At 40.5% G+C, this 16,300-nt stretch overlaps 2 protein-coding genes and 1 long non-coding RNA gene across 8 annotated transcripts in view; 2 read left to right on the top strand and 1 right to left on the bottom strand.

The window, feature by feature from the left end:
- LOC124385132 (NLR family CARD domain-containing protein 3-like) overlaps nucleotides 1-16,300 on the top strand; it is a 987,530-nt gene that overhangs the window by 230,873 nt on the left and 740,357 nt on the right. The gene's annotated exons all lie outside the window — the stretch shown is intronic.
- LOC124385129 (NACHT, LRR and PYD domains-containing protein 3-like) overlaps nucleotides 1-16,300 on the top strand; it is a 128,223-nt gene that overhangs the window by 96,672 nt on the left and 15,251 nt on the right. For 4 of the 6 annotated variants that reach the window (XM_046848268.1, XM_046848269.1, XM_046848267.1 and 1 more), the window contains 2 exons: nucleotides 4,366-4,539; nucleotides 5,032-5,205. In XM_046848268.1, the coding sequence (XP_046704224.1) occupies nucleotides 4,366-4,539; nucleotides 5,032-5,205 (348 nt within the window). Of the gene's footprint in view, nucleotides 1-4,365; nucleotides 4,540-5,031; nucleotides 5,206-5,381; nucleotides 5,559-5,783; nucleotides 6,083-16,300 lie in introns of those variants that run through there. The other 2 variants (XM_046848272.1, XM_046848273.1) reach the window with 2 other exon arrangements.
- Nucleotides 8,832-15,666, bottom strand: LOC124385175. Its single transcript, XR_006925693.1, has 4 exons — nucleotides 14,440-15,666; nucleotides 9,762-14,047; nucleotides 9,233-9,365; nucleotides 8,832-9,068 (listed from the first exon to the last, which is right to left on the bottom strand). It is a non-coding gene; the product is annotated as an uncharacterized LOC124385175 (long non-coding RNA).

Genomic DNA, 16,300 nt, shown 5'->3' on the forward strand with positions numbered 1-16,300 from the left:
ACAGGATATCAGTATATCCTCGTCATCAGCGACTACGCCACTAGGTACCCAGAGGCATTTCCTCTCCGCTCCATCACCACCCCAAAGATAATAAATGCTCTCATCCAGCTGTTTTCTCGGGTGGGAATCCCAGAAGAGATCCTCACGGACCAAGGGACCAACTTCACCTCAAGGCTGATGAAACAGTTACACCGACAGCTGGGGATCACCGCTATCAAGACCAGTCCATACCACCCGCAGACAGATGGACTGGTGGAGCGCTTTAATAAAACGTTTAAAAGCATGCTGCGGAAGTTTGTGTCGGAAACTGGAAGGGACTGGGACAAATGGCTACCTTTCTTGCTGTTTGCCTACCGGGAGGTGCCACAAGCATCGACTGGCTTCTCACCCTTCGAGCTCCTGTAAGGTTGGCAGGTCCAAGGACCTCTGGATCTCCTCCGGAGAAACTGGGAGGACCCTTGTTCAGGAAATAAGGCTGAAAAGGGCATAGTCCAGTACATCCTAGAGATGAGGGATCGTTTGGAAAACTACAGGAAGCTGGCAGCGGAGAACCTCCAAAAGGCGCAAAAGTACCAGAAGACGTGGTATGACCAGCAAGCCCGTAGCAGAGAGCTACGACCAGGACAGAAAGTACTGTTGTTGCTGCCCACGTCCACGAGTAAGCTCCTTATGAAGTGGCAGGGGCCCTACAGTGTGGTACGGCGGATGGGGCAGACATCGTACGAGATCTATCATCCTGACAAAGGCAAGGCAAAGCAAACTTACCATATTAACCTGCTGAAGGAGTGGAAAGAGCCTCCCAGCGAAAAGGCAGACCCAGTACTGCTCATTCAGAAGGTGGAGGAAGATCGGGAGGAGGATCATCCGGAACCAAAGGCTAGCGGACAGACACAGCCAGCAGAGGTAGACCTCGGACACCTGGAGGCACCCAAACAGGCTGAGCTGCAAACGCTCTTTGGTCGATACCCGGCGTTGTTTCGTCAGAGGCCTGGACGGACCAACCTGGTACACCACAAGATCCGCCTGACCAATACAACCCGTATTGGAGACCTTATCGGGTACCTGAGAGGCTGGTGGCACCACTGAAGGCAGAAGTTAGGACTATGCTGGAGATGGGAGTAATCGAGCTATCAAGCAGTGAATGGAGTAGTCCGGTGGTCATCGTAACGAAGAAGGACAACACCCTCCACATCTGCATTGACTTCCGTCGATTAAACTCCCAGTCCCAGTTCGACGCGTACCCGATGCCACGAATTGATGATCTGCTGGAAAAGATCGGGGAGCCAAGTACGTGACCACCTTAGACCTGTGTAAGGGATATTGGCAGGTGCCTCTGGAAAAGACATCCGACCTTACACAGCGTTCAGGACCCCACTTGGACTGTTCCAGTTCACGGTTCTTCCCTTCGGCCTACATGGGGCACCAAGTGCTACAAGGCGGGGAAGAATGGTCGGCCGCATATCTGGACAATGTGGTGGTTCATAGCGAGACCTGGGCTGATCACCTTAACCACCTCGAACAGACCCTGAGGAGGATCCAGGAGGCGGGCCTGACACTGAACGTGGCTAAATGTGTGTGGGCCAAGGCTGAGGCAGACTACCTGGGTTACCGCTTGGGTGACGGAGAGCTGAGGCCGCAAGTGGACAAGGTAGAAGCTATTCGCAACAGCCCGAGGCCTACAACTAAGAAGGAGGTCAGGTCCTTCTTAGGACTGGTGGGATGGTACCGGCGGTTCATCCCAAATTTCTCCACCACTGCAGGACCGCTGACCAACCTGCTGGGAAAGGCGGTGAAGAACCCTATAAGGTGGACTGACGACTGTGAGACAGCCTTCGTCACACTGAAGGAAAGAATGTGTGCAGAGCCTGTCCTACGCAGTCCAGACTTCACAAAGCGGTTCACCGTCCAGGTTGATGCCTCTACGGTGGGCATTGGAGCAGTCTTGACCCAGGGTGAGGAAGGCAACCAGAGACCAGTCGCCTTTCTGAGTCGGAAACTGCTGCCACGTGAAACCCGGTACTCCACTATTGAAAAGGAATGCCTGGCAATCAAGTGGGCCCTGGAGAGCCTGAAGTACTATCTGCTAGGAAGAGAATTCACCCTGGAAACAGACCACAGAGCATTAACCTGGATCCACACCATGAAGGACCACAATGCTCGGGTGACCAGGTGGTACCTCTCCTTGCAGCCGTACAACTTCAGGATCAGACATCGTCTGGGAAACAGAACCTGACTGCTGACTACCTGTCTTGCCACCCGGCAAGCTCGCGGCTTGCAGAGGGGGAAGGTGATGTGACAGAGTGAACTTTCCCTATGGTCGGCATGACAATACACACACACACACACACACACACACACACACACACACACACACACAGTCACTTCATTCTTTCGTCTCTCATCCCGGACAATAAGCGCACACACACACACACACACCCACACACAAACTGAAGGACTTCCGAAAACTTTGTGTGCTCACCTGTTAGTTGCGTCGGTCTTCCGGGTTGGGTTTGGATGGCAGCCAACCAGAGAGCTGAGAAGCGGCCGGCTTTAAAGTGCCAGCGCTGCGTCGCGCATGCGCAGTAAACCCAGAAGTCGGCAAGCTTATGTTAATGGGACATTTTCTTTTGTGTGATTATTATTATTATTATTATTATTATTATTATTATTATTGCTATTATTAGTATTATTATTGTTGTTGTCATGTTTATTATTTATTATGATATTCACAATGTTATTAAGCCATTTTGTGACTGGCTACAAAATACCAAACCCCTTTGGATGAAATGGTTGAGTCCAAGGGGAGGGGCTTACACTATATAAACCAGCCTCCCACTATAATTCAGGGTGGAGTTGTAGGAGTGCTGCATTGTGGAGATAACGGAGTCTAGGAACTATTGTAGTGAATGCACATGAGCAGGTGCGCCTATTTTGTATATAGTGTTCTTTTCTTTCCTCGTAATTGTCTTTGTTTTGTTATTTTGCCACTTTTTCTTTCTGGGGTATTGTATATATTTTGACTTTGCACTTGAGCATGCTGTAAATAAACACCACTTTACACAGAACATCACAGCGAGTATTGCCATCATTTGGGTAGAAGGCGAACCCGTAAGGCTGCTCTACCACACAAGTATAAAAAACATGGGAATGTACAACCATCATACCGCTCAGGAAGGAGATCGATTCTAATTCCCAGAGAGGAACGTTTTTTGTTGTGAAATGTGCAAGTCAACCCCAGGACAACAGCAAAAGATCTTGTGAAGATGCTAGCTGAAACTGGTAAGACAGTGTCATTATCCACAGTAAAACGAATACTATACCGCCATGAGCTGAAAGGTTACTCTGGGAGGAGAAAGCCATTACTTCAAAACCACCATAAAAAAGTCAGACTACAGTTTGCAACTGCACATGAGGGAAAAAATCTTAATTTCTGGAGACATGTCCTGAAGTCTGACGAAACAAAAATTTAACTGTTCGGCCATAATGATAAACGGTATATTTGGAGGAAAAAGGGCGAAGCTTTGAAGCCTCAGAACACCATTCCAACTGTCAAGTATGGGGGTGGTAGTATAATGTTGGGGGGCTGCTTTGCTGCAAAAGGGACTGGTGCACTTTACAAAATAGATGGCATCATGAGAAAAGAAAGTTTTGTGGATATATTAAAGCAACATCTGAAGACATCAGCCAGGAAGTTAAAGCTTGGGCGCAAATGCGTCTTCCAAATGGACAATGACCCCAAGCATACCTCCAAATTAGTTACAAAGTGGCTTAAGGACAACAAAGTCAAGGTATTGGAGTGGCCATCACAAAGATTTCAATCCCATAGAAAACTTGTGGGCGGCACTGAAAAGGCGAGTGCAAGCAAGAAGGCCTACAAACCTGACCCAGTTACACCAGTTCTGTTAAGAAGAGTGGGCCAAAATTCCAGCAAACTATTGTAGAAAGCTTGTGGAAGGATACCCAAAATGTTTGGCCCAAGTGAAACAGTTTCAGGGCAATTCCACCAAATACTAAGGAAGTGTATGTATACTTCTGACTTTTATGAAAGTGATATTAAAAATACATAAAAATTCTCCCTCGCTCGATTCTGACATTTAACAAATGCAAAAAATATGTTAATATTTATTGATTTAAAACAACAAAAGTTTACTCTGATTTAATGTATGACAGTAAAGAAATAAAAGTTTTTGTGTTTTTTTCTGAAGTGTATGTAAATATCTGGTTTCAACTGTGTATATATATATAATTGATCTAATATAATTTTTATCACAAGCTGTGTGTGTGTGTGTGTGTGTGTGTGTGTGTGTGTGTGTGTGTGTGTGTTTGAGATGTCAGTGTTCTGATTTATTATAATTTCTTTCCCAGGTTGTGTTACTGTAATCTCACAGAGGAAAGCTGTAGATTTCTGTCGTCAGTTCTCAGTTCAAACTCCTCCAGTCTGAGAGAACTGAACCTGAGTAGAAATAATCTGCAGGATTCAGGCGTGAAGCTGCTCTCTGCTGGACTGGAGAATCCACACTGTACACTGGAGATACTGAGGTCAGATCATTACTTATACACTGTAAATCCTGCATTTCTGTCATATGACTGTTGTAGATGAATAAAATGTTGTGTGTCCTAAAGCACAATTTAAATAAAGCAGCAACAACTGCAATAGTTTTACAGATTCATAAATAACAAACACTGAAATGGACGTCTAGATTTCATTTGTAGATTTGAAGTTTCAGTTGAAGGTTGTGTTCTCTCTCAGAATAGAGTGGGAGAGCATTTATTAATGGAGAATAAAATAAATAATTTTAGGATTTTATTATTGACTGATTAAATAAAGTATAAAAATAACACCAGTGTTACAGTCACTATTTTGTTCTGTGTTACTGAAGCAGAGTCACTCAATCACCTTTCATCTCTATTACACTCTACATCTCTATCATCACCTATCATCTCTTTATTATGAACACAGAATGAAAGAATGAAATTATGTGTTTGTATATAAGATAACAGTGTTCTGATTTATCATCATTTCTCTCCCAGGTTGTGTTTCTGTAATCTCACAGGTGAAAGTTGTAGAATTCTGTCCTCAGTTCTCAGTTCAAACTCCTCCAGTCTGAAAGAACTGAACCTGAGTAAGAATAAACTGCAGGATTCAGGAGTGAAGCTGCTCTCTGCTGGACTGGAGAATCCACACTGTACACTGGAGATACTGAGGTCAGATCATCACTTACACACTGTAGATCCTGCATTTCTGTCATATGGCTGTTTTAGATGAATAAAATGTTGTGTGTCCTGAAGCACAATTTAAATAAAGCAGCAACAACTGCTATAGTTTTCCATATTCATAAATTCAGTAAGTTGCTGATCTATAATTGTTGATCTCTCTACAGGCTGGAACACTGCAGTATTACAGATGAAGGTTGTGCTGCTCTGGTTTCAGCTCTGAGGTCAAACACCTCATCACACCTGAGAGAACTGCATCTGAACTACAATAAACCAGGAGAATCAGGAGTGAAGCTGCTCTCTGATCTACTGAAGGATCCACACTGTAAACTGGAGACACTACAGTGAGTTACTAAGTTACTGTTCATTTGTATGCAGGTTCTACATTTCTGTTAATGTTCTAGTGGAATGTGTGTATTTGGGGCTCTGCAGTATAAATCCTGTACATTGGAGCAAAACAGCTTTAAGATTCTACACTCAGAAGATCAACAGTGATTTTGTGTAGAGTTTAAATACTGATTATGATGAATGTCATTAAAATCTGATAATTTTACTCTCCTTTATTACAGGATCTGATCTGAGTCTAACACAGAGGATTATGACGAGAAACTCTTACAAAAACAAACATGATCAACATGTAATATATTTTATGATCATATTTGTTTTATATTAAATGTACATTTTCACTACATACAGTAGAACTGAATTAGAGTGCTTTGAGACATTGTTGTGAAAAGCACTATAGAAAATAAACTTGAGAGTACAGATTGAGGAAAGTCTTTATACTGATACAAAAGTCTAGTTTGGTTGATTATGTGAATATTTGTGATTAATAAAAGTAAAAAATCAAAAAAATCATATTAAATTATTATCAGATTGTGTTTAAAAAAAAACAACTTCATATTGTTCCTTCAAAACATTGTGTAACAGTGCTGTTGTATGTGAATTAATTTCAATTACAAAGCATATTCTTCGCAAGTAAAATCCACTACTCATCCCATACACAGGTCACTACATCATAAACAGTAAAGTTAACTATTTGGCAGTTGTGAACATTTGTGTGTGCCTGAGTCAGTATGAGCACAAACTGCTGGAAAGTTCAAACTGGTTCTGATGGAATGAATTCAGAACACAACATACAGAACACAGCTTGCTGTGTATGGAGCTGATTAGCAGATAGCACATATGCAGAGGAGTCTGAGGGACCATGCAGGTCCTGTACACCACCAAAGCTCTAATGACAAATTATCAGATCCTTGCAGGCTCCTTCTTACAACTTACAGGACTTCAAGGATCTGCTGGTCACATCCTGGGTCAATAAGAAACACAACACACCTTTAGAGATTATGAGCAGTCAAACCATCCACCACAATGTCTGGTGTTTCTAGATATAGATCACAGCCTACTAGGGGTTACTTACAAAGTAGGATTGAGGTATTATATCAGTGAAGCTTTATAACATACATTACAGTGATCTTATAGGCGGGTGAATAGTTATATAACTGTTGAAATATGGTGTTTGTTAAATATAAGGAAGTGTTTTTTTCTCTGCCGCATGGGCAGGATTACCTTCGGTCCCCAGGGCAGGATACCCTCGAATTCAGCCTTTCCTATCGATCTTTGCTCTCCTACGTGCACGGGGAAGTCTCGATGAAACACACTAGTCGGCTTTCAGAGAGAAGTTCCAAAGTTTATTGTTTCACATATGAAGATATACTTCCAAAGAGATGGAGAGAAAAAGGGAGGGCTGCCAGGTGTGTGTGAACAGAAGAGAAAGTTAGGAGAGACAACTCTACAAGGTCATGTTGAGCCTGCAAAAGAGAAGCCTAAAACAGAAATACAGGAACCACAGTGTGTGTACGAGCAAAGTAACACATGCCACTAAAGGATAGTTCAGGATATGGTGAACAGAAACATACAAAAAGGTTATTCTAGAAGCATACAACAGAATTCCTACAAATACTAATGGCAACAAGATACATATTAACATATTGTGAGAACATAAAAACGGTTGACGATAATAACTCCATATCTGGTCATGTAATTAGTTTAGCAGAAGCAACAAAACGCAGGTTAGCCATACCAAAAGGCGACAGTTTGGGTTTTCTCACAGCGTAAGCGTATGAAGAGAGGATACGGACAAGAACTGAGTGTTCTAGGTCAACCTAATCTAGGAGTAGTGATCAAGGATATCTTACAGTAAAGTAAATGTATGCACTGGTGTGTGGCTTCTTTCAACCCAGTCTCACTGCATTTCGTGATTGAAATAGTCTTGAATTGTAATCTATTGATTTGTGTTTTAGTATACACAAATTTCCTTTTTTTTCGTGTCAGTGAGCATGACGGTCCATCTAATTGTAGGGTCTGTTTAGGATAATTTAGACTTCATGTCTCAGGCACTCCTTTTAACCCTTAGAATCTGCATATCAATCACCGAATGGCCCCCACAGTTTACACTTATATGGGGGGGGCTCATACCACAGTGTCATACCCCCACCACGAAAACCACAAAGCAGGATAGTCCCTGGCCTCTCTAGCTGCCTTCAAAGGGGCATTCAATGATAAGGCAGTCCAGTACGTCTGGGTGTTACACAGACACCCCCACACACAGACACACGGACATTTCTGTCATTTAATAAATAATGAAGTGTTCCACATTCTATATGACATATGCATATGTTGTATTTCCTCCTTTTCATTTAAACCTAGTGTTTAACTCTAACAAATTGATATAAAAATTATCTGCTCTCTATTTTCCAAACCATGGTGCGTGTTGTATGCCAGAATAAACCTCTGTATTAACAAAATTACACTTTAATAATTTATGTCCTTGTATAATAATGTATCTCTGCTTTAATGTTCTCTTTTCTTTAATGCTTAATAACAAAATTATCTGCTCTCTATTCCCCAAATAATGGTGCATGTTATGATCATTAAGTGTACCGTACTGTTTTTTTAATACACTTTGGATAACTTAAGTTACCCAAACAACAATAAACATGTATGCAGGCCACAAAACGAAGACAAAGAAATTTTCTTCCTCTGAAAGTTCATGCCTGGCATTGGCCATTCCACCAAAGATTTGTGTGGCTAGGGGACCTTTAAATGTCCTGAACCCCCACCAATTGTGGCTCAAGAACTTGACTTAAACCCTTTGAGACAGATCTTTCGGCAAGCTTTAACTCCAAGAACTTTCCTACTCTGAACTTCAGGAGAACCTGGCAGAACATCTAACCCTCTCCTAACAGACTCTTCAAAAATCTCCTTTTGTCCACCGCATCCGAACTGGTTTGTTTAGCAACAAAGGCAATGCATGTAACAGTTTTACCAACTATTTAAATGCTTAATTAAGCTGGAGCCCATTTATAAAGGTCAATTTTATAGATTGAGAAGGTGTACCTAGTGTAGCATTCAGGGTGTGTCCCACTTGTTCCCAAAAATCGAGAGATTTAGGACATGGAAGATTTTAACAAAAACATTTAACATTCGTAAATCTAGTTACTAGTAGAAACCAACTACGCCATCCCGGGGGTTCAGTTACCAGGGATAACCCTTTAAAAAGAAATGCACAAGGCACTCAGGTTCGTCTACAGCTGAGTCAGGACATGAGACAGAGGTATAATACACACAGTTTATTAAGAACTCTTAAAATTACATCACACCATACATATACCACACAAGAATGCTTGGACTCCATGGCTGGGGACCTTACTCTAATGATCTTCTAACCACAGCAAACACACGTGCACTCATACAACACCACAACCCCACCTGTCGATCACTGCACACCAAAGGAAACCACCACCAAGCAGAGAGGAACTTGTCCCTCACACTAGAACTTGTCCCCCAGACACCTGGAGAAGAAGCAAACCACAGTATGATCAAATCAATTTACTAAGAAACAAACACACACACTAAACACAATCACAAAAGGACAATGACAAACAGCAAAGGAAAATACAAGAATAATAAAAACAGACAATTCCATTCAATACATCTCATCAAATAAGCACATGACCTCTTAGCATTCCACTAACTGTTGGGTAGCATCAAGGTCTTCAAACTCCTCAGATAAACAAATATGTATAGCAGCAGTTTCTCAGGCCACCTCTCAGCAGACCGTCACAGTGTGGAGCACTGAAACAGACACACTAACACATACATGTATATAAACAAAGCACACAGTCCGCAAAAGCAAAGCAAATAGCTAGACAGCCAAGCAAAGCAGCCAAGCAACCAAACGGTAGCCCAGCAAGAAGACAGCCCGATAAGACATCCCTGGTAAGACAGCAGCCCGGTAAAACAGCCCTGGTAAGACATCCCACTACAACGGCTCTCAGTTCCACACTTCCTAATTACAGAGAAATAAGCACAAACCGGTTCAACCAGGTTGCGATGTGCTGCAAAACTCTAAACGAAAAAGTGGGATGATCTTAACCTGATAATGGCTAGATTCCTCAATCCACACTAAAGAAGAAACAAAACCACCCTTAAAACCCATTCCTCACAATCAGGCTAACAAACAGGCATGACAACTAAGTCCTTACCACACGACCCTCTCCCAGCTGCGCCAGGTATCCGGTGCCATCACCAGTGTTCAGGAAAACGCACTCCCACCAGACACCGACTGCTCCTTTTATAGACCCACTAATTTGATAACCAAAACCTGGCCATCATTACAATTGCTCCGCCCAACCATGTGACTGTTTCCCCCGTGGTTCAATGCAGAGCTTAGAGGTTTAAAGGTAAAATGTAAACATGAACGTCTCTTCAGGAAAACTGGTTCAACCTGCCATTTTCTTATATACGCTAAATGCCTTCAGCAATACAAACTGGCCTTAAATGCAGCCCGCTCTTCCCATATCTCCAGCATCATTAACAAAGCAAGCAATAGGCCCAAAATGTTATTTAGCACAATTAATAAACTGACTCAAGCACCAAAGCACAGCCTTAGTGACTCTGAATCCATGGTTATGTGCTGCTCTTTCCTGAACCATTTCCAGGGTAAGCTAGATACTCTGTATGTGACATTTGGTGAGGAAACAACTACCGATGTGCATATGAAATCTCAATCTAATAACACTATGACAACCCTAGCCTTAACCAATTCCTCTTTAATCACTGAGTTAATACAAAAATCTAACTCTTAATCATGCATTCTTGATCCTGCACCTACTTTCCTGCTAAACGACTGTACATCGGCGATTTCTGCCCCCATCTCCCACCTTATTAATGTTTCATTTATCTCCTCTACTGTATCTGTGTCACTTAAGACTGCTGCTGTTACTCTTATACTCAAAAAGACTAATCTGGACCCGGCAGACTTATCCAACTATCGCCCTATTTCCAACCTGCCATTTGTATCGAAGATCATGGAAAAGGCTGTGGCCTCTCAGCTGCAGTCATTCCTAGCTGGTAACAACCTCTTCGATATTTTTCAATCTGGCTTCCACCAACAGCATAGCATGGAGACCGTGCTAGTAAAGGTTTTTAATGATCTTTTACTCATTGGAGACTCAGGTAGTCTCGCTATACTTCTGTTATTACCCCAGCTCTGCCTTTGATACATAAGATTTTACTTTCCCGCTTAGCAGAATTTGGCATATTAGGCTCTGCACTATCCTGGCTTTCCTCTTATCTCACGGGCACTCAATATCACATCTCCATACACAATTCCAAATCTCCTACTGTCCTACTTAGACAGGGTGTCCCACAGGGCTCTGTTCTTGGACCACTACTATTCATTCTGTACATTCAGCCGCTTGGTAACATCATTCGTAAACATGGTTTTAGTTATTATTGTTATGCTGATGATATTCAGTTATATACTGCTTGTCAACCAGATTCTTCTAATGTAAAATCCTCACTCTCCTCTTGTGTTAACGAGTTAAAACTATGGCTCCACTCTAATTTTCTTAGCCTAAATCTGGGTAAAACCGACATTCTGATAACTGGTCCCCCATCTCTAATAAAAAACAACTCTGTGGACTTTAGTCTTGATCTGGATGCTACTACAATCTTCCCCTCAGCTTCTGTTAGAACTGCGACCTTTTATCTGCAGAAATGATGCCGAAACATTAGTGCATGCTCTGCTTACATCCCGTCTCGACTATTGCAATTCACTCTTCTCTGGTCTATCAGCTCAATCAATCTCACGTTTACAGTACATACAAAACTCGGCTGCCAGAATGTTAACCTCCAATAAAGAAATCTGCCCACATTACCCCTATATTATTTGATCTTCACTGGCTGCCAGTCTCATCTCGCATATAATATAAAACCATACTGCTCACTTATAAGGCACTAAATGCTCCCCAAACCCCCCCCCATCTTTCCGATCTTCTCTCATCCTATTTCCTTCACAATCACTCCGGTCTTCAAATTCTGAACTTTTATGTATTCCTAGATACTGTCTATCCTCTGTGGGTGGCAGTTTCTTTTCTGTCATTGCTCCAACACTATGGAACTCCTTATCTATTGCACTCAGAACCATCACCACTTTGTCTGAATTTAAATAAAGGCTTAAGACCCTCCTTTTCAATCTCCACTATCAGTAAATGCATATGTATTAGGAGTCCTTAATTTTTCTGAAATGTGGTGTATGTATCGTGTACTATGTAGAGTTCTATCTCTTGTACTGTATGTTTTGTGTTTGTGGTGTCTTCTGTTATCATGCAGCTGCAAGTGACCCTTCGTTTTGGGCACATGTCCGACGAATATGTATATGTATGTTCACTGTATTTCATCTGTCTTGAAATATTGTATCTTGTAAAGCCTCCTTGAGCTTGGGAAAGGAGGCTCCATTCCATCTGTTCACTACGTGGTGTAAGCACCAAATAGAGAATGCACAGAATGACTTACAAATCTCATAAACCCATGTTTTATTCACACTAGAACAGTAGAACACATATTAACTGTTTAAACGGAGGAAATGTAACAAAACATTTGTGACAGGTCAACAAATTTCTGAAAAAAAAGTGTTATTAAAATGAAACTGTAAAGCAAAACAAAAATACATAAATAAATAAGTAAATTATAACTGTAATACATTTTGCAACTAATTTTTTAATTTTTGTAACTAATTACTAAAAACAGTAATCATATCATTACAGAAATGATATCACTGTGCTGATGTCACACAATCCATTCCTAATATAGATAGATAGATAGATAGATAGATAGATAGATAGATAGATAGATAGATAGATAGATAGATAGATAGATAGATACTTTATTCATTCCAATGGGAAATTTAAACTTAATAAGTAAACATTTCTTTATACATTTAGACCATCTTTATTGACCTGCTAGCAGCAGCTATACACCAAAGTGTCCATAATAAAGGAGTTCAAACATTAAATATACAACATGAAATCAGTCAGATGATATAATATTGTACTTACAAGATCCCCTATCATCATTACAAGAAACTATTAAACTTTATTCTCCCATATTTCTGAATACTTAGTCAACTGGAGTAAATCCTTTATTCCTGCACTGCATCCCAATAGTTTAGATGTGAGATCCCAGATAATACCTTTCCTTTATGCACCAATCACATCACATATTTAGGCATTAATGTTTCCCCTCAGACTGTCAGAAATAGTTAGTCTTAATTTCACTCCACTACTCAATACAATAAATGATGGTATTCAACGTTGGAGGAATTTACCACTGTCCATTATGGGTAGAATATCAGTCATTAAAATGACTTTACTTCCTAAACTAAACTATTTATTTTCAATGATTTCATTACAACTCACCCTCACTTTGTTTAAACCTTTGTACTCAATCATTACCTAATTTTACTGGAAGAATAAGACCCTAGGAATTAAATAAACACCTCTACAGAAACCCAAAATACAAGGAGAGTTGGAAGCAGCACATTTCTACCATTACTCTCTGGCTACTCAGCTTCAACAGATATACAAATAGTTCCAAACTCATAAAATAATGTCACATCCCAATTTTGCAATCACTTTTTTTACTAGGTGATAAATCCATAATCAGTTCCCCATTCTGGAACTTCGAGCTACGTCGTAACACTTTGGGAATGCCCCCGCATTGTCCGCGCTCTGAACCACGTGTGAAATCTGCCGTCATTGGTGGGCGACGACCAGGAGCTACAAAATAGCTGCGTGGTGGTAGTGATGCTGGCTTCTGCTCTTTCAGGTAAGTGCTGTTTATGTGTGATACTGATCGAGTAATGGATGGCAAGCAAAAATATTGTGAGTGTGTTCATCCTTGTCCCTGTTTCATTACAAAGAAGGATACGCACGATCGGTGCGTTGTTTGCCTAGAAGTTGAGCATGCTCATTCGGCTCTCGAGGGAGATGATTGTTCGCATTGTAGCCGCATGGCTATGTGCACGCTTTGCTCCCGGAGAGGCCCGAGGCAACGCGGCGCCGGCGTTTGTGGGGCTCGCAGGCTGATTTAACGGAACGTTTAGAGTACCTCCACAGGATGAGTCCATGGAAGAAGTCGGAGCAGCTGTTTGTCTGCTATGGCCCTAATTGGAAAGGTTTCCTGGCCAATAAGCAGACGTTAAGCAGTTGGGTAGTGGATAGACACTTGTTCCCAAAGTTGTTCCCGTTGTTTCTCCGTGCGATACTCCCTGCATCCCTGCAGTGCTTACCTTCTCTCTGTGCAGAAGCCAGTGTCGCTACAACCTGCACCTGCACTGCCATTTTGTAGCTCCTGGTTGCCGTGACTTCACCCGCTGATTTCGTCACAACTATTGGTCAGATTTCACACGCCGACAACGCAGGTGCTTTCCCAAAGTGTTACGACAGAGCGTCTCATTCTTTTTGGGAATTAGGGTTACATATGTAACCTAGAGACTTTACTTTTAGTGGTACCAGGAAAACTATCTTCAAGAGCTGGAAATCAAGAAATTCCATACATATTGCATCCTGGAAAAATCTATTCATTGATTATATTACAATAGAAAATCTCTAGTTCATTTAATAGTAATACAGTTGAATTACATGCTTCTTTTCATTTCTCATTACTTTTCAGCAGTCAAACATCTGTAGACCTTCTTTGTCTGAGACCAACCACCGTTTCTGCACCAAAATTACTATTTTTTTTTATTTTGTTTTATTCATATTTGTTTTAACATTAATGTTTGAAGTTTTTTGGAGGGTCAATATGCTCCTTCCCCTTGTAGATACAATGATACAAGCACACATACACAGGCATATATGCGTACACACACACACACACACACACACACACACATGCTCAGAAATAAATAAAAGCAAATACAGGAGTCAATTAGAATGTTGGCTTTTAGAGTTGCATGTTTGTTTGTTTACATGGATTTGTATTTGGCACATGTAGATGTCATATTCTTTACAAATATTCTTAGCAAATATAAAAAATATACAGTTGAATTCATTTTTATTTGTATAGTGCTTTTAACACTGAACATCTTTACACAGATAATGTGTTAATTAGAAGTGACTGTCGGAACTCAGAACCCGTCTCTGAGCAGACACATCACGGGTGGATTCTTTGTTTCAGTTAATTCCCAATGTAGCACTCTTAACCTAATAAAATACAATGAAATGGACCTCAAAAGCCAATGAAAAATCTTCAGTCTTTGATGAGAAAGAGCAAAAACTTCTTTATTCCAGACACGTTCTGATGAGCCCATAGAAGGTGGTCACTTCATCACATCAAAATGATCAAGCGCACACACTCATTCTTATACCCTGGTGTTACATGACACCTTTATTTTTATTTTTTTATTTTCTTCATCCTAGCAAAGTCCCTTCCTGTGATTCCATATTTGGGTTTTCCTGTTCCCCCATTACCCTTATTTACGGCCTTTTCTCTATGTCACTTAAGAAAAGAATGTGTATACAACTTTCACCCCCTCTGGTACAGCCAGGCACCACTTCCTCCTGCTCTCAGGTTTTTATGCGTGGACAACCATTTTGCGGCCTACTTTATCTTCCCTACACCTACTATGTGTAAGTGTTTTGCTTTTAGAATGCTATTTGCTATTCCATTTTTATTAAATCAAGCTATATTATTTTACTTAAATTGTCTATTTGTATATGTTTAACTACATTATTCTATGTGGTTATGTTAGTGTCTAGGTCATACTTCATTTATATTATCTGAACTGACTGTTGCATAATGTGTCAAGCTTCACAACTATAATGATTGTAAGCTTATTACTTTTGTTGTTACATGCACATATTAATTGTATGTTTTTAGTCATTGTGATCTCTGTTTGTTTCTTTTATTCATCTCCAACTTACAGACATCCTGGGACATCCCTTAGGAGCATTCTTCACTAACAGCATCGTAAATCTCACCTCTTCTCGGCACAATAAACATGCTTAAGCCTTGTATGTTGTTCTTTCTTGTCTATCCAACACACTCATAACACCAGTCAGACTCTACTCTACTCTATTTATTAATATCTGATCGCTATTGTGAATTATATTTGGAATACAGAGACTACATGAGACTGATTAAAACACATAAGCTAAAATAGGTTTTAATCAAGCTGCTTCTATTGTATCTAATAGGTTCTATACTAATTATTAGCTCAATTTATTGGATGGATATTAGTTGGATTAAAACACACTCTAGATAAGGTCAATTCAAACATTTTTCTCGACATCAATTGCAAAGATAAACTCTGATCTCAGTGGAGCTCAGAGGCATTAGTGCATCTCAGGAAATTACTGTCAAACAATCAAACGTATTTATCCATGCTAACGGAAAATCATTTGGCAAATTATCTTGTTAAGAGGATGTTTGCCAATATTTATTTTTTGCTTTAAAAATATAAAAAAATAATCGTTTAAATGTTTAAATTATTAACAAACTCAACATAAATGTCTGACCATGTGGATATCACCTGTAATAAATTGCAGCCTTTTGCAATTAAATAATTGCCCAAGTCCATATTACAATTAATTATTGCATTAATTATTGGATTAATTGTGCAGCACTAATCATTCTGAATATATTGTGCTTATGTTAATCATACACAAAGTAAAATATCAAATATTTGGTTTGAATATTATTCACTAAACATGCGAAATGATTTGCCATTAAGGAAGAC

Source organism: Silurus meridionalis, chromosome 4 (genome assembly GCF_014805685.1).
Source record: "Silurus meridionalis isolate SWU-2019-XX chromosome 4, ASM1480568v1, whole genome shotgun sequence".
Lineage (NCBI taxonomy): Eukaryota > Metazoa > Chordata > Actinopteri > Siluriformes > Siluridae > Silurus > Silurus meridionalis.